The sequence below is a fragment of the Equus caballus genome, chromosome 10 (assembly GCF_041296265.1).
Source record: "Equus caballus isolate H_3958 breed thoroughbred chromosome 10, TB-T2T, whole genome shotgun sequence".
NCBI classification, from domain to species: domain Eukaryota; kingdom Metazoa; phylum Chordata; class Mammalia; order Perissodactyla; family Equidae; genus Equus; species Equus caballus.
The window spans coordinates 74,706,376-74,728,375 of NC_091693.1; the positions used below are offsets into that span (position 1 = coordinate 74,706,376).

At 37.8% G+C, this 22,000-nt stretch overlaps 1 protein-coding gene across 4 annotated transcripts in view; it reads right to left on the minus strand.

Moving 5' to 3' along the window:
- The window catches only part of MAN1A1 (mannosidase alpha class 1A member 1), a 162,877-nt gene that overhangs the window by 21,824 nt on the left and 119,053 nt on the right, over window positions 1-22,000 (minus strand). For all 4 annotated transcript variants that reach the window (XM_023650991.2, XM_023650993.2, XM_023650992.2 and 1 more), the window contains exons 7-8: window positions 3,694-3,817; window positions 1,626-1,719 (exon numbers count right to left, since the gene is read on the minus strand). In XM_023650991.2, the coding sequence (XP_023506759.2) occupies window positions 1,626-1,719; window positions 3,694-3,817 (218 nt within the window). The remainder of the gene's footprint in view (window positions 1-1,625; window positions 1,720-3,693; window positions 3,818-22,000) is intronic.

Sequence of the window (22,000 nt, forward strand, 5' to 3'; positions counted from 1 at the left end):
CACCAATCTCAGCCAAAACGTCTTAAAGTGTTGGTTAAAGGCAATCAGTTCATGGCGGCATATACACGTTTTCCAAAGTTCTAATTTTTTTTAAGAAGCTCAAATCTTATCATTGGCACAGATACTGTCAGTTTTCTTTGAAGTGACAGGCACATTTATGTGACCATGTCTACCAATTATGCAAGCCTGAATAACCAGTTTGTCTTTGGTTGTTCTTCCAAGTAAAAATGGTGACCCATGAAGCAATAAGTGGCTAGTTCAGCTTACAGCTCAAACGATGACACAAGAGCTTGTCTTTGAGGCAACCACTATTTTTCATTATGCAGCAGAAGTGCTTTAAGCATTCTTTCCGTTTAATCATACAGAATATTACAAAGATGTGTACTCAATGGTTGAGATTTACCAGAATTAATATATATATATATTTTGCTTCCTTAAGAACATTCATAAGTGAAACAGACATCTTTTTATTTGTTGTTGTTATCTGCAGGGAAGAATACAACATTAGTACTATCTGGGGCCTCCACTGTGGTTCTCTCTATGGCTTCAGCAGTTTTACCCACTACCGCTTTTGCAACATAAGTGCAAACGTCAACACAGTGAAAAAGGGAGGAGGTTTTGATATTATTACAAAAATAGCTTTGACCTTGTAGATCCCATGAAAGGTCTCAGGGATGTCTGGTGATCTGCAGACCACACTTAGCCTAAGCGGCACCCTTTATTACGGTCTTACTGTCTCAAGAGCTAGGCCTTCCATAGCCATTACTAACGCACAGACATAGATTTTAGCATATTTTTTTCTACTAAATTATTCTTTAAGAAAAGTCCCTCTAAAGTAACAGTGAGGCATAGTCATCTAAAATTTTTTTAAATATAAAGAAAAAACTCAAATTAGAGTAGAATTTTAAGGGATCGCTAATACTCTCAGCACAGCAAGGCATCTCACTTAGTATTCTTCATTTGCTCTCAGTTGCTGCTTAATCTACCACTGTTTTTCCAAATCAGCTTGAGACCATTTCTGTCAACGACTCTGAATATTTATATGGCTGGTCAAAGTCCCTAAGGATCTGAAGTGAGGGCTTCTGGCATAATACTTTCTTTTACTCTAAAGGTTACTCTACTGGCAAGAAACCTTTATCTGCTGGCTTAAAATTAAGTAGGGAAAGTACTGTTTGTTCTTGCAATTTCCCACCCTTATAGATTTAGTCTCCTCTCTCATCTTGGAGCCAAGCAAAGAGATAATGTTATGAAGTAAGATGATCTGTGCAAAACCCTGAAAGCCATTAGCACAAAGGAAAAATTTTCCCTTCTATCCACATGACCAGCTGGTTAGAGGCTAACATCCGCACCCCACCCTCACCAGATCTTCCCTCTGGGGTTAACAGCTTTAAATGCGCTTATATGTCAGCGTGCTTACGGTATGCGTGAATAATAAACAATCTATATCCCTGGCAACATTTACAGTCTGTCTGTCCACAGAAGCCTGTTTATTAAAGGAACCACACCCCCTTTTCCCTTTTCTAAACATTCCTCAAGATTTGTGCTTTTTTGCGCTCCTTCTCTCTGTTACTAGAACAGTACTGGGTACCAAAAAGAGCTAAAACAATGCTAATCTTTTGACTTACATTGACCCCACTGTCCACTACTGGGATTCAGATAGTTAGGATAGAGGCCTTGTGGTTTTTCCAGGTTGTTCAGTACTGTTCGAATATTCGTTACCTATAACAGAAAATGAAAGGTTACTGTGAAAATCTGAAAAACAATTTTGGTGCCAATCTTCTGTCTTTCTTCATTATATTTTTCCACGTTAGAAAAAAAATGTTGATTTCAGTGATGTAGAATTAGAGCAAAGATGGTTGCCACCAGCTTACAAAAATGATAGCAGTAAGTGAATGCAACCATACTGATCTACCACATGCCAGACACCATCCAAGGAACTAGGGATATATCAGTGGATAAACGAAGTCATTACCCTTTTGGAATTTGCATTATAGTGGGATGAGACAGATAATAAACAAATAAGTAGAACATGTCAGGGGGTAATAAATGCTATGAAAAAAATACGAGAGGGTAATGGGACAGAGAGTGATGTGAGGTGGTGAGGCTGTACTGTGTTGGCCAGGGTCATCTGGGGAGGCTGAGGGGAGAGTCTTTGAGCAGGAACTTAAAGGAGCAAAGGAGAAAGCCATGTAGAAAACTGGAGGAACAACCTGGGCAGTGGGGGCTGCAAGTACAAACGCCCCGAGGAAAGAATGGGTTTATAAGACTACTGAGGCTGGAGGTGAGGAAGCAAAGGGAGAATGTCCGAGGACAAAGAGAACAAGCCTGGGCCCACAACACACAGACCTCACAGGCCATCATGAGGGCTTATTTTATTCTGAGTGTCATGGGAAGCCATTGAAGACTTGTGTGTTTACAGGTTTGGTGTGACTGGGGGCAAGAGAGGGTGTGGTGGTCAGGTGGCTACCGCAGAGATGATGGATCCTTGGACCATAATGACAGCAGAGGTACAGGATAGAGCCAAAGGATTTTTTGATGGATTGGACCAGAGGTTTACCAAGAAGACTAAGATGACCTCAAGATTTTTCGTCTGAGCCACTGGGTAAATTGAGGTGCCATTTCCCAAGATAGTGAGGACTGGAGTAGAAGCAGGTCTGGGGGTTGAGTCTAAGGCATTTTAAGTAGGAGTTGTCCTGCAGACCTCTTAGTGGAAACATTGAATAGATAGTTGGATATAGAGTCTGGTGCTCAGTGGACAGGTTGGGACTGGAATTATAAATTTGAAGTCCACAGCATAGAGATAGTATGTAAACCCATGAGACTGGATGAAACAGAGCAGAGACGGAGCATAAGAAGAAGAGGCTCCGGTTTGAGTCCTGGGGCTTTCCAGTATTTAGAGGTTGGGCCCATGAGGAGGATCCAACAAAAGAGATTGAGAAGGAACATCCAGTGAGGAAGGGCAAACCAGGGGAGTATTGTGTGCCTGCAGCCAAGCGCAGAGTGTCTCATGGAGAAGGAAGTAACCATGTGCATCTGATGCTGAGAGGGCAAGGAAGATGAAAGGTGAGAATGATCACTGGATCTGGCAATGTGGTGCTCACTGCTCACCGTGACAGATGTGGAAGGGAGAAAAGTGGGACTGGAAAGTGTTCAAGAGAATGTGAGACAAGAAGAGAAGATAACAAGGATATCTCTTCCAAGGAGTTTTGCTGTAAAGGGGAGCTGAGAAATGGGGTGAAAGCTAAGGGCAGAGTGGTAGGGTGAATGAATTTATCCAAATATCTATGAGTTTGTTTCTTGAAAATTAGAAATAGATTCAATTGCTACCTCGCATTTGTATAACACTTCGAGTTAAAAAAGTCTTTCACATACTTGGTTCATAAAGTCCACACAACACTATATATTTTTAGATAAGGAAAAAAATTCAGGGAGTTAAAGTGACTTGCTTGAGGTAGAGAGAAGCAGACATGTACGCCAGGCTCCTTCACACTGAGTCAGCACGGGGCCATGAAGAGACCAGGGGTTTGCAGTCTGATTAAATGAAATGGTGCATATAACAAAACTTCATCAAGAGCCATGTCAAATTACACTTGGTTGTTGTTTTCCACATCCAATATTACTAAATCTCCCCAGAGAGGAAATTGCTTCTCACAAGTACTGCTTTGCAATGCAAGGCATTTTGGAGAATCTCACCTTTTCAGCAAAGACGGGGTTTCCTGATAAGTGGCTCAAATGTATAAACTCCAAATGCAGAGTTCCGAATTCTGCCAAAATACTGCTGCCTCCTGAGGCCCAGGGCCAGTTCCTTCCAATCCCACTAAAGAAGAGAAGAGATTGAAGAGTTATGGGTCAGACTAATTCTGGGTGTTTTTTTTGCAGCTCTAAATAGCAGAATGAAAGAGACAGCTTTTGAATAATGGCATCTCAGTGAATAGTCCACTCTGGATATTTCTAAATACCCAGCACTGTGGTCTTTGACTGGCTCCTGATTTCAGGCTTTGACTCCTATCTCCAAATTGAAAATTAGTGTTGACTTAAGTCAGAAAGACGTTGCTTTGTACTCGCTGTTGATGAACAGACAAATATTTTGGAAGGTACAGACCAGACCATATAGAGATGCACACCCATTCCAAGTAGAATATAAAACCAAATTAGACCAAAACACTCCCACCATGCCCCAAATCCCACTCAAAGCCCTTTAACGTTTTAATTAATTTCAACCTGAGTTTCCACGAACTGTTATAGATATTCACATTATGTACAAAATCTTTCTTGGATATAAGATAAATTTCAAAGATTCATTAGGTATATACTTGCTCGACTCCTCTCCAAACCCTTTATCCAATTACTAGACTTCCTTTCTTATGTTTCTCTTGACACTATTTTACCTATTTTCTAAGTATATTTTCTAAGGCACTCACTCATTCCATGACCTATTTAATCTATGCTCAAGAACTTCCAAAAACTATGTAATTCAAATATGAAAGGGGTCAAAGGCAGGAGCTTCAAAAATTATTGCCTCATGGCTCCACTTGGAGAAATGCTTCTTAAAAAGAGTTATTCCTAAAAACACTCACACACACACACACACACACACACACACACAGAAATACACATAAAGTGGCTCTTGAGACATGGTCATATTCTTGGGTACAGTTATTTCTGGGAAGCCACATAAAACATCAAGATGTATGTGATAATTCAGATGAAGAATAAAGTTAATGAGTCTCCCGACCAATAAATTCCCTTGCATAAAGCCAAAAACCCTCATTTTGGTTTTAGTTCAGAGGCACATCTACTGCACGCGTATTTGCCAGGGACTATGCATGGCACTGGGTTACAAGGATGGTTATGACGAATAAATTGTGCTTTTCTCAAAGACATTATAGGGTAATGGGTCTAGTGGAATGAAAGAATAAATAGTTCCAACTGAATATGGTAAATGTCAGGAAAAATGGGTGATGAGTTCTCTCAGCAACTAGAGCCAGGACAGGCAATCCGACACGATGGGGATCAGAACAGATTCTTTCAAGAAGAAGGGTCCTGAGTTGATTCTTGAAGGATGACTAAGAATTAGTGAGGGAAGAATGGTGGAAGGGAGAATGTGGACATGGAGAGATTGCACAGCAGAAGGTCTAGCCAGAAACTGGAGGCGGCTCCGGATACCGGTGAGTGGATGGACCGGAAGGTGGCAGGAGAGAAAGCATAAGATGAAGTTGAGGCCAGATCTCGGAGGCTTGTGGACGTTTGATTTTCCTCTCTTTCCAAGTTGGATTCTATTTAAATACTGCCTTGGTGTCCTCCAGATTTCCTACCCCCTTATATCATCTGCAACTCTGAGTAAACCCTTCCAGTTCTGTCATTGCTTCTGCTGCAGGGCTGCTGAAGAAAAGGAAATTAGTGAGGATGCCTGATATTTGACATTCTAGGCTGCCTTCACACTTACTTCATTTCTTTTAAGAGCAAAATCTAGATTTTGTTCCAAAACATAGATTTACAGTAAATCTAATAAAAAGTAAGACTAAGATTGGAAAATCACCTATTCCTTTATTGTAGAAAATGCCTTATATTTATTAAGTTCTGGGAACATGAGTCAGTTTTTATTTTCCTGGTGTTGGCTTAGATTAAAGGAATATTCAATCATCCAAATAGGATGAACACCTACTTTCAAATTTTAACATATGGCACATGCACACAGTAATTGGTTATTAATTTGTTGTCATGACATATTATTTTTTTTATTCCAACCATTTCATCACTGACCAAAGTCAACAAACCTATTAAACAAAACTACAAATTTCTATGTTCTAGAGAAACTATTAAAAACAAAGCCACAATATCAGGGTAAGAAGGAATGAGGACTTCATCTTGGAGAAGGAAGAGGACAGTATGCTGGGGACTCCGGCCGTTTCCAGATCCTCAGGGACGGGTTCTTTTCATTTCAGGATATTAGAGGGTGTGGTGGCACTAAAAAGCACTAAAATTCAAATTGCTTTTGTATCCAGGCATTTGTTCCCTGCTATTAATGTAGTTAATCAAGAGAAAACTAGAGACATACCGAAAAAAAATTCAGTACGTTAAAAAAATTAAGATTTAAAAAGGGTTATATATATATTCTCTCTTTCTACTTCTTTGCACACATTCATATTAGAAGGCAAACAGTGCTCTTTTCTATCACTGTTTAATTATATAGGGAGCAAGAACATTCAAAGCACTAGCAAAGTATAAGTCATACTGGGTTTAGAATAGATGGTATTTTATAGGAAAGAATGGCTTTGGTTACCATCTTTTCAACCTGAAGAATTCATTTATTTCAGTAAAATTATAAGATTAACAGTTGTGCTGGCTCTTATATATAAGTCAGGGAAGGGTTTCAAGAAATCGTAGAGGACATCATTATATCTAGATATTAAATAAGGCCACTCACTTTTTCTTGGGCAAAGCTGCAAAGACCTGGAGATTGGCGGGGGGAGAACACGGGGCACACACTATGGGCCAAAACTGCTAAAATACATGCACGTTGGGGAAACAGCTGCCTACATGCACAGCAAATGTGCAGTGAGTCAGAACTAAGTTCTGGTCACTCATAGAATGACTTCTAAGATCTGTTTTTTCTCTAAATTCTACAAGTCCACTGAGGAGTCTATTTATCTGTATGACTCTAACTTCTAAAATGATATATATGGACAGTGGGCACTTGACACCAACATGGTCGGTTTATGATAAAGGGAAATGAGTCCAGAGAGAGCTCAGCTCCCTTGGTCTGGGGGTTAGGGTGCCCAGGGCCTCCCATGATACCAAAGGCTCTAAGCTTTCTAGAACTCTGGGGTCAGAATAAATCTCATCTGAGGGAGCAGAGGATTGAAAATGTCTTTAACTTCAGCTCCCTTATCACAGTATTTTAAAGGCTGTCGTAGTGTTCTTTAACTTTATTTCACAAACACTAATAATATTTTAGAAAAATATTTTAAAGATAACAGTTTGTGTTCAGAAACTATTAGTTCCATAAGGCAGGCATGAAAGGGAAGAATATTTAAATATCCCCAATTTTGTTATAATGACTGCATTTTGAGTCAAAATGATGAGTCAGCATATGGAAATGTATACACAAAAAGGCAATTAACATGATTTGGGGAGCTGCCAAGCGTTTGGTTCAAAGAATCCTAGAACAGAACTTCAAACTTTGCTATCACTCTCATTTCATTTATTTCTGTTCCCTCCAATCCCCAGTTCTCCCATTTTAAATTGGAGTATTATTTAATATATGTTTCAATTTTTAATGAAAGTAAATTCTCAGTAGTCTACAAAGGAAATAATTCTTTGAAAATAAAACCTTACAACAAAAAATAACTGATTTTGGCAATCGCAATTAGAAACATGTCTTTAAAAAAATCGAGTTGCTATGATTCTTTTGAAAATGTGGAATACTATGTTGTTGCTTTAGAGACTATAATTTGAATGTAGTTTATTACCAGTGATAATATGCTTCCTCGTCCTACTGTACTCAAAAGCAAGAAGGTATAATTATTTACTGACCTCATAGCTCTAATAAGCAACGTGCATTATATATTTTTCCTTCTCCCTCCTGGGAATGGTTAATAGTGCCAGAGAAAGGAGCTACAGTACTAATGATGCTATTCTACTCACGTTTGAATCCCACAGGAGAGCTGCTAACTCTTCTCCTGGAGCTTGTAATGAATCAAGCAGCTGCAGGGTTATTCTGGATTGATGGTATAGCCCTTCAAAATAATCTTAAATCGAGCTACTGAAAGTTATGTGTTATAGTGATTGCTCGGATATAATTTGGATCATTAACAAATACATTTGACTACTTTGTATAATCAAATGCAACAAATAAAGAATTTACAGAACTGAAACAATTCTAAAAAACCACCAGATTTCATTAGCTATGACTTTCAGTTTACTCTTCCTTGCTGCTTGCTATTCTAGGCAAAATGGGAAATGAGCCAATAAAGACTTATCTAGAGGATTCTTGCCTGAATAATTTCTGATTAGCTGATCAGTAAACAAACTCCCTTCATGTTCGTAGTCCAGAATATAGGTTACGCCTTGGGGTTCTGGAGTTAATAAGTTTTGGAAGAAAAAAATTCCCCACATTCTATGTATTATGGTAAAGCCTTACTTCTGTATGCAAATAGAGAGACACACAGGGATATTTAATTCAACAAAGCAGATAATCCAATATTATTCCTTTCGGATTTTAGCACAAATTAGGAAAGAATAATTAGAAAGTTCGTGAATGATTGTTTCATTTAACTGTATTCCCAAAACTAACTGATTGTGAGATTAAGCAATTTCCGCTTTACTTATTTCAAATGTCTCCTTCCTAAAATGGTTTGCACAGTGCCAGTGTTTCAAGTCCATAGTCTAAGACCTCACTAAGAGTTGGACTAACAATTCCAGGGACTGGCATTCTAAGACGCATCAAGATTCTACTGTAGCTCATTCATAGAAAACTTGACTGGGAGGACGACCTCCCTGAGTGCTTTCCCACAGGGAAAGGTGGCTAACACAGGGTAGCCATTTGACTGAATTAATTCGTAATCCATAGCTTACTCCTTCTGAACAGCGGCATGTGGGTTAAATCTGCAAAGAATTTCCACACTCAAAGCTTTTAACCAAGGGTCAAAATAATGTTTTAAAATTAGCCATATCTTGCTGCCTCTTATGGGTGATTATTTCATATAGAATTGAAATGGAATACTTATTATTTTAGTTTATCCTTACCCTCAATACTACTGTCCTTGTATTTTACTATCTAGGATTGGAGGAGAGGCTGGGGTTCCAAAGTCTCAGATGGTGAGAAACCCTCCCTAATTCCATAAATAACCTGCTTCTGAGGCCCAAAGAGACCAACCTTCTGCTTTCCAGCCGTCCTTTGGGTAAGATCTCCTTGCTAACACTATCGACAGACCGCAAATTAGTGGAATGTAGCTTCTGTCCAGTTATTGGGCAAATTGGGATATCCTATCATTAGGTTTTGGGAGCACCATGCCAAAAAGGCTAGCAGTACTGATGAGAAAGCATTTCAGTGCTTTTAGGAGGTGTGGGCATACACGCACATTTACTTTACTGTACTTAAAAAAAAAAAGAAATCATATTGTACACATTTTAAATATACATTACTTTTTTTCATGGACATTTCCCATGCCAATCAATGTACATCATCACTGTGGTTGAGAGCATAGTATCTGATTAATGGACATATTCTAATTTACTTAAACATGCTCCTACTGATGGACATTGAAGCTTATTTATTTTTTATGTTTTTGCCACCAGAAACAATTTAGTGGTATATCGAGTTCTTTTTTAAAGCCAACTTATTTTCATACAAAAATGTCTACATGGATTCCAGCTGGAAGATGTTAGTTTAATTGTCTAAACTGATAATGAGGATGGATCTGGTAATGGGTATCGGAGGCATAAATGTCCACTGTTTGCAGAGTTATTTCTCTTTGCAGCCTGGGCTTATTATATCCCACCACATTTGGTAGCCTCTAGAACTCTTGGGATATTTCAAATCCATCTGTTGTAAATCATCACATCAAGTTCTTTAAAACTGAGGAAGGGGGAGCTACAGACAAGCATTTATAACCAGACACTTTACTAATGAACTTCAGGAGGGAACACAAGCATAGTATATTCCATCTTCAGAAATGGTAATTCACAAATACTAGTTTGCCAGACATCCTCTTCTTTTGATTTTTAGATGTAATTGTTCCATTACTATAAGAGTTTAACACATATCATCATCCTGAGACATTACTTAAGATCCAAGGCTACAGTGAAATTTGGCTATGTTTACTTATCTCTGCCTTTCACTGTATGGGTCTATGGATCATCTATGGATCAAGACAAAAGAAATCAGTACTGACCCCAGTTTTTAATTCTCCAAATTCTGTTCTACAGCCTCTTTCTGTAATCAGAATGGCCATAATTGCTCAGTTCTACTAGATTTTTAAGATCTTCAAGGACAGAGACCCTGCTTTATGCACCTGTGTAACCCCAAAGTCTAGGGCAGTGCCAAGAAACAGAGGTGCTCAATGCATGCTTCACTTAATAAAATTAGGAAACAACAATGAAAGGGTTGTGTCATTAGTTCCCATTCCAACTTATATCTAAATAATATAATCCCATATTGAGTGTCACCATAAATGCCCTCTTAGAGCCAATTTAAGAAAAACATCCTCTCTAGGCTGATCATGTAGTTTACTATCACAAATTTGCAGTGTTCTGAAGTTGTGATTTCTAAGAGTTGATATATGGTGAAATGAGGAAAATAAAAACAGGATGGTAAATGTTTATGCAGGCTAAATTTTATTCAGTTTAAATGATTGTCTTTTATTCTGGATCTATGTCCTTATTTTTGTGACGTTAAGCTAATCTTTTTCTTTTTCAATGAAATAATGATATTAGGTCGGTTGTTGTTGTTGTTTTTGGTATCCTTTTTTTTTTTTCTTTTCCTCCCCGAAGCCCTAGTACATAGTTGTATATTCTAGCTGCAAGTCTCTCTAGTCCCTCTATGTGAGCCACCGCCACACATACTACTAACAGACGAGTGGTATGGTTCCAGGCCTGGGAACTGAACCTAGGCTGCCAAAGTGGAGCACGCTGAACTTTAACCACTGAGACATCAGGGCTGGCTCTGGTATCCTTTTTTTGGTGGTGAGGAAGATTGGCCCTGAGTTAACATCTGTTCCCAATCTTCCTCTTTTTTTCCCTCCTCAAAGCCCCAGTACATAGTTCTATATTGTAGTTGCAGGTCATTCTAATTCTTCTATGTGGGATGCTGCCACAGCATGACCTGATGAGCAGTACGTAGGTCTGTGCCCAGGACCTGGACCAGCGAACCCTGGGCCGCTGAAGTGGAGTGTGTGAACTCAACCACTTGGCCAAAGGGCTGGCCCCCTGGTATCCTTTTTTGATGAAATAAAAACACTAGCAACCTGAGGCCAGTCTCTCAATAATTAGGGAAATTTTACTTGCTCCATGAAAGCTAAAAGTCTGGAACTACTGATCTTAAGACATGGCTGAAGCTATGGAGCAATTACTATTGGAAAGAATAGCTATCAATTATGCCAAAACTAATGCTAGTTTTTGGCAGAAAGTCTGAGGTATAAGAGGATAACATTAAATGATTTTGTTCAACAGGTTAAAAAAATAAGCACTTTCAGGGTACATCTTGCCAAACTCAGCAAGTAAGACTGAGTCAGTCAGCCACCCATAATTTACTGAGGGCTTACTATGTGCCAGGTTCTGTGCAACGCAGACACAAAGCACTGGAGGAAACACGCTAAGGTTTTTTTAATGGTCAAGATGGCCTGCTCTGAAATTCTGGAGGGTTGGGGTATCAACTGCAACTCAATTCAATTTTTGTACAGGCACTTAACTAGAGGCAAAACAGTTTTTGGGGAACCATTTCTGTTCTTTCTATGGGCATTCCTCAGAGGTCTTTAGGGAAGAAGTCAAGTGGGTCTAATTAAATTTTTATAAAAGAAAGTGAACTTTCTCTGACTGGTACACGAAGCACACTGATATGTTATCACCAAGTTCATCAGATCCTCGCCATAGGTCTTTTCCAGATATTAAAGTAGTTGGGAGTGATTGGGAAAGATTCATTCCCTGATGCTTAATAAATTAGTTATCACTGTACTTCAGAGTGGACAATAAATTGTTTCTAAGGCAAGATCAGTAAAACAAATGCTAAATTAAGGAACCTGTAATGGAAAATGTAGCTAATGCTAAAAATGCTATTCAAATTCCCAAACGATGAATTAACAGCAAGAAAGTTCAAGAAAATAGATGATGTCTAGGTCGTCAGAGCCAATAATTAGTGTGTTCTTTTTCAAGGTGCATTATGTAAATTCAGATAGTTCTCTTAACATCGAATGGAAATCTAACCAACCAAAAGAAACCAGACAGTTAATTAAGCCACTTTATAATTTAAAACGGTAGCTTTCCTGAATTTTTGATTTTTATATGACAAGAATCACACAAACAGAAATGTGTGCATAGCTTGTGGTAAGAACAGATTCAGGAATTACATGGAACAGATGCTGGCGAATAAAGCTATCGAGCTACTTCATTCTCATTTTCCTGCCGTCTGCCTACAACTTATGGTTTAGAGGCTGTGGAAAACTGTGTTACGAAACAGTTTGGCAGCTAAAGTTTTAAAAACATAAAGATTAGAAAAGAATAAAGAGGATAACGAGAAAAAGAATAAAGAGGAAGAATAAATTGTTGAGGAAAACTCAACGATAAAGACAGGTATCCTTGTCAACAGAATATTAACTGCTACAATGGAATCAACGCCTGTCCTGTTTTGTCCTTCAGTGACATCCTTCTATAAAATACAGTCAGTGCTAAAGGATCATCTGTGTATAATTCGTGCTATGCTGCCTGGCGACATCTTCTCTGTTATTTAACTTTTTGCATGCTTAAGCTCGTCTCCCTAACTGCAGAAGATGACCTAAAGGCAGAGATATAATTCTATTTCTCTTACCACCCATCACCTCCTCAATTTGATATGCACACAGATGCCGTAATTTGATGATTTATCTACTTCAGCAACAAATCCATTTCTAACATTACTGTAAGCCATATTTTTTTCTATAAAACTCAGGAAGTACTCTAAGCAAAGTTTATTACTTGTAGTTAAACTATTTTACATGTATTGACACTTTTATGTTTACCTTTAATTTTCATGTTTATATATTTTCAGTAATTAAGATTCTTTATATTATAGGAAAAAACTACTGAAAAATTTAACTAAACTCCTAACCGCTTTTACAGAGTAAGAATAATCAAAATGGGTAGTTTACATAGTTTAAACTTTTGGTAGACCCCTAATGCTGATATTAACATTAAAAAATGTTTCAAAATACTAAGTAAATGGTTGGTGGAACTTTGACAGTAAAACTACCTATTTCCTAGAAGAATATTCAAAATATCTGACTGCTGACAGACATAACTGTAACTTTTAGAAATCTTTATTTAATGTGTGTTAGCTCTGTGCAATGCAAAGATGAAAACAGCAATGCAGTATTTTGAGACCATACAATCATTATTTTACCTTTAAGGAAATACTCGGATAAATGAGTGTTGACATAAAAAACTGTAGCCTTTGGTAATTTAATTTGTTACAAAACATCACAAAATGCTCAAATGAAAACATCAAAGTATTATTTTGAAATTAGAAAGAATAATCTCTCTCATTTTACCTTTAAGGAAAAGGAAGAGAAGAAAAAACCTTCCTTCTCTACCTTCTGCTAAATGAGTTTGGGTTTTCCATGGCATTAAGAGTACAATGCAAAGGGCTGGTGTAGAGAATTTTATGTAATAATTAAGCCCTAAACACTGTGGTTCTTAAGCTGCTGAGGATAGGGTTTGGTGATGTCATGAAAAGAATCTCGGAGAGATAGAGGAATCTGGAATGGAAGGGGAGAGGCTGAATTTAGGACAAATTATACTAGACTAAGTAAGACCAGACTTTCCAGACACATCTTGTCTGAAATGAACTGTTGTGAAAGAAAGCAATGAACTGGTAGGAGGATTCCTGGGTTTTATGGATTGAGGCTACTCCGGGTACAAAATAAAACTTGTAGCTGTGATGCGTGACTTCTTTTTCCTTGAATGTCAACTTAAGAATACGAACAGTGTTTATGGGCTATTTCCCCCTCATTCAAAATGGAAATGCTCTCTTGTCTCCCATGGGGAAAAGGCACATTCTTGGAATTTAAGATTACCTACTTCAGTTAATAGTAGAATGCCAAGGTGAAAAACAGCACGATTATCTTGTAATGTTAAGCACTGAGAAGAAAATAAAACAGGATGATGTGATGGTGTCTGACAGGGAGCTTCTTCAGACTGGCTTGTTGGGAAGACCATGTTGAAAGGGAGACCTTCAAGCTGAGATAAGCAAGATAAAAATGAACCTGTCAGTGAAGACCTGGGAATGGCTCCTGCAAGTGCCCCCAGGCGGGCATCAGTCTGCAAAGTGTGCAAACAGAAGGCTGGCTGTGTGGCTGAAGGACAGTCAGTGAGGGGACTCTAGTGACAGGAATACTGGAGAGCTGATAAAGTGGCAGGCCACACAGGGACCTGTAGGCCAGAGCAAGCACTTGGATTTATTCTAAGTGCCATGGGAAGTCACTCTAGGTTTTAAATAGCAGGTGATGAAATCGGATTCACATATTTAAAAGTTCACTCTGGAAGTTCACTGTGGGAAGAATGGACTATATGGGAGCAAGACCGGAAGCCAGCAAGCAAACAGGTATCCAGGCGAGAGACAGATGGCGGCCTGGACTAGGGGCCAACAGGAGAGATGGACAGACGTGGAAGGATTTGGGCTGTCTCTGGAGGTAAGAGTTGTCAGGAAGAATTAAATCTGGGGATGAAGGACAAGAATCAGGGATGATTTCTAGTTTCCTGGCTCTAGCAGCTAGGGAGGTTCTGACGCCATTTCAGAAGGCAGGGAAGGCTGCCGTAGGAGCAGGCATGACGAAGAAAAGCAAGAGTTCTGTTTTTCAGATTTTGCTCTAATAAACATCATTCCCAATTACAAGGAAAAAACCCGAATTTGATCATTTTAATTTTTCTTTTTTTGGTTTTTTACAAAGATCAATTTATTCAATTTGAGGAACCTTTCTTTTGCAATGGCTTTTCTGAAATTATTTAAAAATTATGAAAATAACATGCATATGACAAAAAAATGGAAAACATACAAAAGATGATGTAATGGAAACTCCAGATCCTACTATTATTTCTCAGAGTAAACACCACCCATAATTTACTGACATCTTCTCCAAAATTTCCTAGTACACGGTCACTAGACAACATTTTTGAAAATACAAATGGAAGTATTTTCCATATATTACTACACATTTTCATGAAAAAGTAAAGTATCTTGGTGCTGTACCTCATTAGAGCTGCATACTATTCCAGTGCATGAGTGTACAGTGACTTATTCCACTATTTCTCTTTTGTCTCAAGGTTTCCTATTATGAAAATGTTGCATATTCATGAGTAGGACTCCAGGATAAAATCCTACATGTGGAATTTCTAGGTTCTAAAGTATGTATTTAAAATTTAATAAACACCACCTAATAATCCTCTAAAGAGTTTGCCCCAACACACACTCCCTCTAAGCACGCATGAGAATGTTCTAACTCCTAACTCTGGGCATCCATCAAATTTTTAAAACTTAGTGAACCTGCTAGGTAAAAAGTAACATCTTTTTTTTTTTTTTTAAAGATTGGCACCTGGGCTAACAACTGTTGCCAATCGTCTTTTTGTTTTTTCAAAGATTGGCACTTGGGCTAACAACTGTTGCCAATCTTTTTGTTTTTTCTGCTTTATCTCCCCAAACTCCCCCTGTACGCAGTTGTATATCTTAGTTGCACATCCTTCTAGTTCTGGGATGTGGGATGCCACCTCAACGTGGCCTGATGAGCGGTGCCACGTCCATGCCCAAGATCCGAACCCTGGGCCGCCGCAGCGGAGCGCGCAAATTTAACCACCTAGCCATGGAGCCGGCCACAAAAAGTAACATCTTAATGCTATTTTAATTTGCATTTCTGTATTTATGAGCTTCTGACGTTCAATAGGCAATGCATGTATTTACGAACTCGTCCCGTTTATGTATTGATATTACCGCCTCTCCCATTTCTATTATTTTTTATACAGTTTAAAAAATTACACAAGTAATGCACACTCAATGTTCTGAGTGAAACATTAACATGAATTGAGAAAAAGCTAATATTATATCCCTACCTCTTTGCAATTTCTTCCACCTGCCAATCCTAGTTAATCAATACTATCCACCCATATGCATACAAACATATGGATACACAGTTGTCGCTTGGTATCTCACCAGGGTTTGGTGCTGGACCCCCATGGATACCAAAATTGTGGATGCTCAAGTCTCTTATACTATAAAATGGCGCAATATTTGCCTATTACCTATGCACATCCTCCTGTATACTTTAAATCATCTCTAGATCACTTATAATACCTAATACACTGTAAGTGCTATGTAAATAGTTGTTATACTGTAGCATTTAGGGAATAATGACAAGAAAAAATAGTCTGTACGTGTTCAGTACAGACACAACCATTGTAGGCCTTTCCATCTGTGTCTGGTTCCATCTGCAGATGCAGAACCCTCAGATTCGGAGGGCAGACTGTATGTATGTCAAGGATTTGTCCTTTTCAATAAAATGGCATTACGTTGTATACATTACTTTGCAAGGATCCGTCTGAATAAGTAGCTCATCACAGACACATTTCTAGGATGAGCATTTTTTTCTCTTCTATTATTAATTTATTTTACAAATACTTATGTGCCAGTGTCAGGCATTTTTCCTTTTATTTTTTATTGAGGTCACATTGGTTTATAATGTTATATAAATTTCAGGCGTACATCATATTTTGACTTCGGCATACACCATATCATGTTCCCCACCAAAAGTCTAGCTTCCCTCTGTCACCATACTACAAATGTCCTCCTCTGCCCTTTTGACTCTCCGCCCATCCCCTTCCCCCCTGACAACCATCAGTCTGTTCTCTATATCTATGTGTTTGTTGTTGTTTTTTGTGAAGAAGATTGGCCCTGAGCTAACAGCTGTTGCCAATCTTCCTCTTTTTGCTTGAGGAAGATTGTCACTGAGCTAACATTTGTGCCAGACTTCCTCTATTTTATGTGCCATGCCACCACAGTATGGCTTGAAGAGTGGTGCTAGGTCTGTGCCCAGGATCCGAACCTGTGACCCTGGGCTGCCAAAGTGGAGTGCATGAACTTAACCACTATACCACCAGGCTGGCCCCTCTTGTTGTTTTTATCTTCCACATATGAGTAAAATCATACAGTATATGTCTTTCTCCATCTGATTTATTTTGCTTAGCATGGTAACCTCAAGGTCCATAGGATAATCATTTTTAACAGCTGCATAAGAATATTCTGTAAAATGGATAATCACATTTTATTAAACCAATCCTCTATTAATAAATAGGTAGATCTCTTCTAATTTTTAAATACTACAATCATACCACATTAACCATCTATAGCCATACTAATGCTTTTAAAAAGAGTTCTTTTATACATTAAAAAAACTTGCCTTTTGTCTATCATGTGTTTTGCAATTTTTTTCCCAATTTGCTATTTATCTTTTGATTTTAGTCATTTTTTTGCTATACTAATTTTTGTTTAGTAAAAACTTCCATTTTTCTCCTGTATATATGTTCTGGGTTCTGTGCCCTATTTAGAAAGTCTTCTCCCATCACTCAAGATCACATTTTAAAAATTCTGAAAATCTGGGCAATAACTCCTTTAAGTTAAACTCAGTGAAAATCATAGTATCATTGTATTTAAGTAGTATAAAATTTATGTTTTTAAACTATAAGTATTTTTCTGAGGTCAGTTCTCACCTTTTTAAATTGTATTAGGCTCATCTGTTCAATGGCTGAGCTAATATTAGCTACGGAATATTTAAGTATTCTAAAGTTAATTTCTCTTAGTATTTCTTTCTCTTTTGATCTTTCTGCAAAATTTTACTGAACAATTTCTTCCCTATAGAGATTTAGTAGTTTCATCAATATTTCCCCATTAAGAGAGGAGAAAAAAAAAGCCGCTTTCAAACAACAGTGGAGAACATTTTATTCAGAAGAATTTAGACAACAGAGGGGCTACAGGTAAATCAGAGAACCGGCCAGATAATCCTGAAACATTATTTACGCATTTAGAGAATTTTCAGATGTGACCTTGGGCAAGGCCCCTAACTCTCTAAGGCAACAATCCCCTGATCTTTAAAACAAAGTCAGCCGGGACCAACCCACCTTGCAGGATTCTAGCAGGATCCAATGGGATGATGCACAGGGAAGTGCTTTGAAGCTATAAAGAAAAGTATTTTTATTTTTTGCATTAAGCAACTGACATTTAGTTAACCGAAAGAAATCTGTTTTTGGGTTTTTCTCTTCGATTTTAGAGATGTCTACTCAATAAAAATAAATTCACCAAATGTTCACTTGGAGATAGAAAGTATAAGACAAGTAATAATGAAACCAAGTAAGGCATTCCCAAGATTTAAAAATGTAACAAACTGCTACTGTTAACAGCCAACTTTCTTAAAGCACTTTAATTGCTATACAACTGCCAAACACGCAGCACTTTACGAGAGCGCTTACATGTCTTGCAAGTCTTCCACAAAAAGGTAATTTAAAAAATATTTCTAGTAGTAAAAGACAGCTGCACAGAGGGACCACACATTATATGAATTACTCAGGAAGAGTACGAAATCCTGTCCAGTGATTTTTTTTTTCCCTTCCCAGAGCAAAGAAATCTGAATCTGTTCTGGACAGACACAGCATATCCTTTCTGTAAGGTGGCTAAATAATCAATTATGAGTCCTTACAGAATCACTATTTAAAACAAATCTATTTATGAATATCCATATGCACAGAAAATTAGTAAAGTTCATTCTCTTAAATTGTCCCCTGCCAGAAGGGGACTTTTACTACAAGATTCACTTTAGAATGATTTCCAAAAGCCTACCACAGAAATCTTCCCTGGCTCCAAACTTGCTCATTACGCCAACTACTGTAATAGAGACAACGGGTAATGTTTGTAAAGGACATTACGATTTCCAAGCTGCTGTCCGAACAACTGTGAACCAGTGGGTTAAACCCAACTGAAAGTCTAAAGCTAAATTCCAAAAGGTAAAGGTTTGGTAACCCAAGAATTTATTTCACTTGGCAAGTTGGAAGAGACATTGGTGTAAAATATTTGTTTTTGAAATTAAACTAAATTTTAAATTTAAATTACTTTTCATATGTCTTATTTGCAAGCAAAATAGTTTAAATTTCATTCTCGTTAGAATTACCTGTAACCAATGAAGAAAATAGTAGTTCTTCATAGACTCATTGGTAATCCACGCTTTAAAAATAGCCAACAGGTGCCTCCTTTAAATGAAACTGTGACAGGTAGGAGGTTGTTTCTATAATTCAATTGATCTTCACAACGACCATGTAGACAGTATTATCTTAATGTTTACCAAAGGAATCTGGGACTCAGCAAGGTTAAGCGACTTGCCCGAGGTCTCCAGTTAAGTGCGGGGGATGGGATGTGGTTCCACACCAGGTCTGACTATTTCTACAACACGTGTTCCACTCTTTCATATACTATGGCATGTCATTTTTCATGTTCCTATATACGTTAGGGGTTAATTAGCCAATTTCCTGAGTCTAGGAGAGCAAAAGGAATTCATTAGCAGTGAAAATTCAGATATTACCAGTCAGTATTTATTTGTTTGAAACAAAGTACTATTTTAAAAAAGAAGAAAGTAATATATACAAAACCAACTTATAGTATACTTTTTTCTTTAGAATAAAACTCCCCAGTGCAAACATGTTATAAAGAGATAAGAAGAAAAACAATGCTGCTATGTTGCAACAAAGTAAAACGAGTTCAGCTTTTTTTTTTTAATTTTTTTTTATTAATGTTATGATAGATTACAACCTTGTGAGATTTCAGTTGTACATTTTTGTTAGTCATGTTGTGGGTACACCACTTCCCCCTCTGTGCCCTCCCCCCACCCCCCCCTTTTCCCTGGTAACCACCGATCAGATCTCCTTATCAATATACTAATTTCCACCTATGAGTGGAGTCATATAGAGTTCGTCTTTCTCTGACTGGCTTATTTCGCTTAACATAATACCCTCGAGGTCCATCCACGTTGTTGTGAATGGGCCAATTTTGTCTTTTTTATGGCTGAGTAGTATTCCATTGTGTATATATACCACATCTTCTTTATCCAATCATCAGTTTCTGGGCATGTAGGCTGGTTCCACGTCTTGGCTATTGTAAATAATGCTGCGATGAACACAGGGGTGCAATGGACTCTTGAGATTTCTGATATCACGTTCTTAGGATACATACCCAGTAATGGGATGGCTAGGTCATATGGTATTTCTATTTTTAACTTTTTGAGAAATCTCCATACTGTTTTCCATAGTGGCTGTACCAGTTTGCAGTCCCACCAACAGTGTATGAGGGTTCCTTTTTCTCCACAACCTCTCCAACATTTGTCACTCTTGGTTTTGGATGTTTTTGCCAATCTAACGGGTGTAAGGTGATATCTTAGTGTAGTTTTGATTTGCATTTCCCTGATGATTAGCGATGATGAACATCTTTTCATGTGTCTATTGGCCATATTCATATCTTCTTTTGAGAAATGTCTGTTCATGTCCTCTGCCCATTTTTTGATCGGGTTGTTTGTTTTTTTGTTGTTAAGCAGTGTGAGTTCTTTGTATATTATGGAGATTAACCCTTTGTCGGATAAGTGGCTTGTAAATATTTTTTCCCAATTAGTGAGCTTTTTTTTTTGTTTCAATCCTGTTTTCCCTTGCCTTGAAGAAGCTCTTTAGTCTGATGAAGTCCCATTTGTTTATTCTTTCTATTGTTTCCCTCAACTGAGGAGTTACAGTGTCCGAAAAGATTCCAGTTCAGCTTTTTAATGCTTCAAAAATGAACTCTCAATGTCCAGGTCAACAACAGTTACTAGATCCATAAGCCCAATGCTTTACCAAAATCTCAAAGTCCTTTGAGCATGAAAACATTATTTTTCTATTTTTTTAAGGATCCAATTCTTAATGGTAATTTAAGACCATATTCTCCCTCTCTCAATAGATATTTTTAGATATAAAATGTTTCAAAATATTAAAAAGCATAAAAAAAGTAAAGTTTACTTCCAATTCCTGCCCCATCCACTCTTTTCCTATTCCCTCTTCCACAGATAATCACTATTGTTTGTTTCTTAAATTGCATTCCAAAAATAATTTTTGCATATACTAACAAATATGAATAAATATCTACCCCTTTTTAAGTAGCAGACTAAACACTGTTAAGACTATGTTCTTGTTTCATGTCTAGAATATTCACAGCCTCTTTCTTCTTTTGAGGAAGATTAGCCCTAAGCTAACATCTGCTGCCAATCCTCCTCTTTTTGATGAGGAAGACTGGCCCTGAGCTAACATCCATGCCCATCTTCCTCTATTTTATATGGGACGCCTGCCACAGCATGGCTTGACAAGCGGTGTGTAGGTCCACACCTAGGATCCAAACTGGCAAACCCTGGGCCACTGAAGTGGAACATGCAAACTTAACCACTGAGCCACCAGGTTGGACCCTCACAGCCCATTTTTAAAAACTTTATTGTTAATGAAAAATTTCAAATACACAGACATGGTAAGCAAAAGTTCAATAAACATCTAGATTTATCCATATACCCACTACCTAGATTTAACAACTATTCATATTTATATTCCCATATTTGCTTCACCAATCTATCTATATGTATGCATATTAGTATTCTTTGGGGGAATTATTTTAAAGAAATCTCAGGTATCAAGTCACTAAATATTTCAGCATTCATCTCCAAAAAGTAGGGACATTTTCCTATATGACTATGATATCATATGGCACCAAAGAACACTAATAACTTAAAATTATCTAATTCCTAGTCCTTACTCAAATTTCACCAACTAACTGCCCTCAAAATGTGAAGAACCATTGCTTTTTACAGAGCTCTTTTTGGCTGTAGTATTGCTAGCATAAGGGAAATATTACAGCTTTTATCTAATATCAAAAGTTTACAGTCTTTATTTTTTATTGTGGTTGTTGTTGTCATTTGATTTTTATTAATGCCTTTCATCTCTATCAGAAAAATACTGTCAAGCCAGTCCTGATGGCCTAGTGGTTACAGTTCTATGTGTTCTGCTTTGGCAGCCCGGGTTCAGTTCTCAGGCATGGAACCACACCACTTGTCTGTCAGTAGCCAAGCTGTGGTGGCAGCTCACACAGAAGAACCAGAAGAACTTAGAACTATACACAACTATGTACTGGGACTTTGGGGGGGGGGGGGCAGAGAAAGAAAAAATAAAAGGGAGGAAGATTGGCAACAGATGTTAGCTTAGGACAACTCTTCTC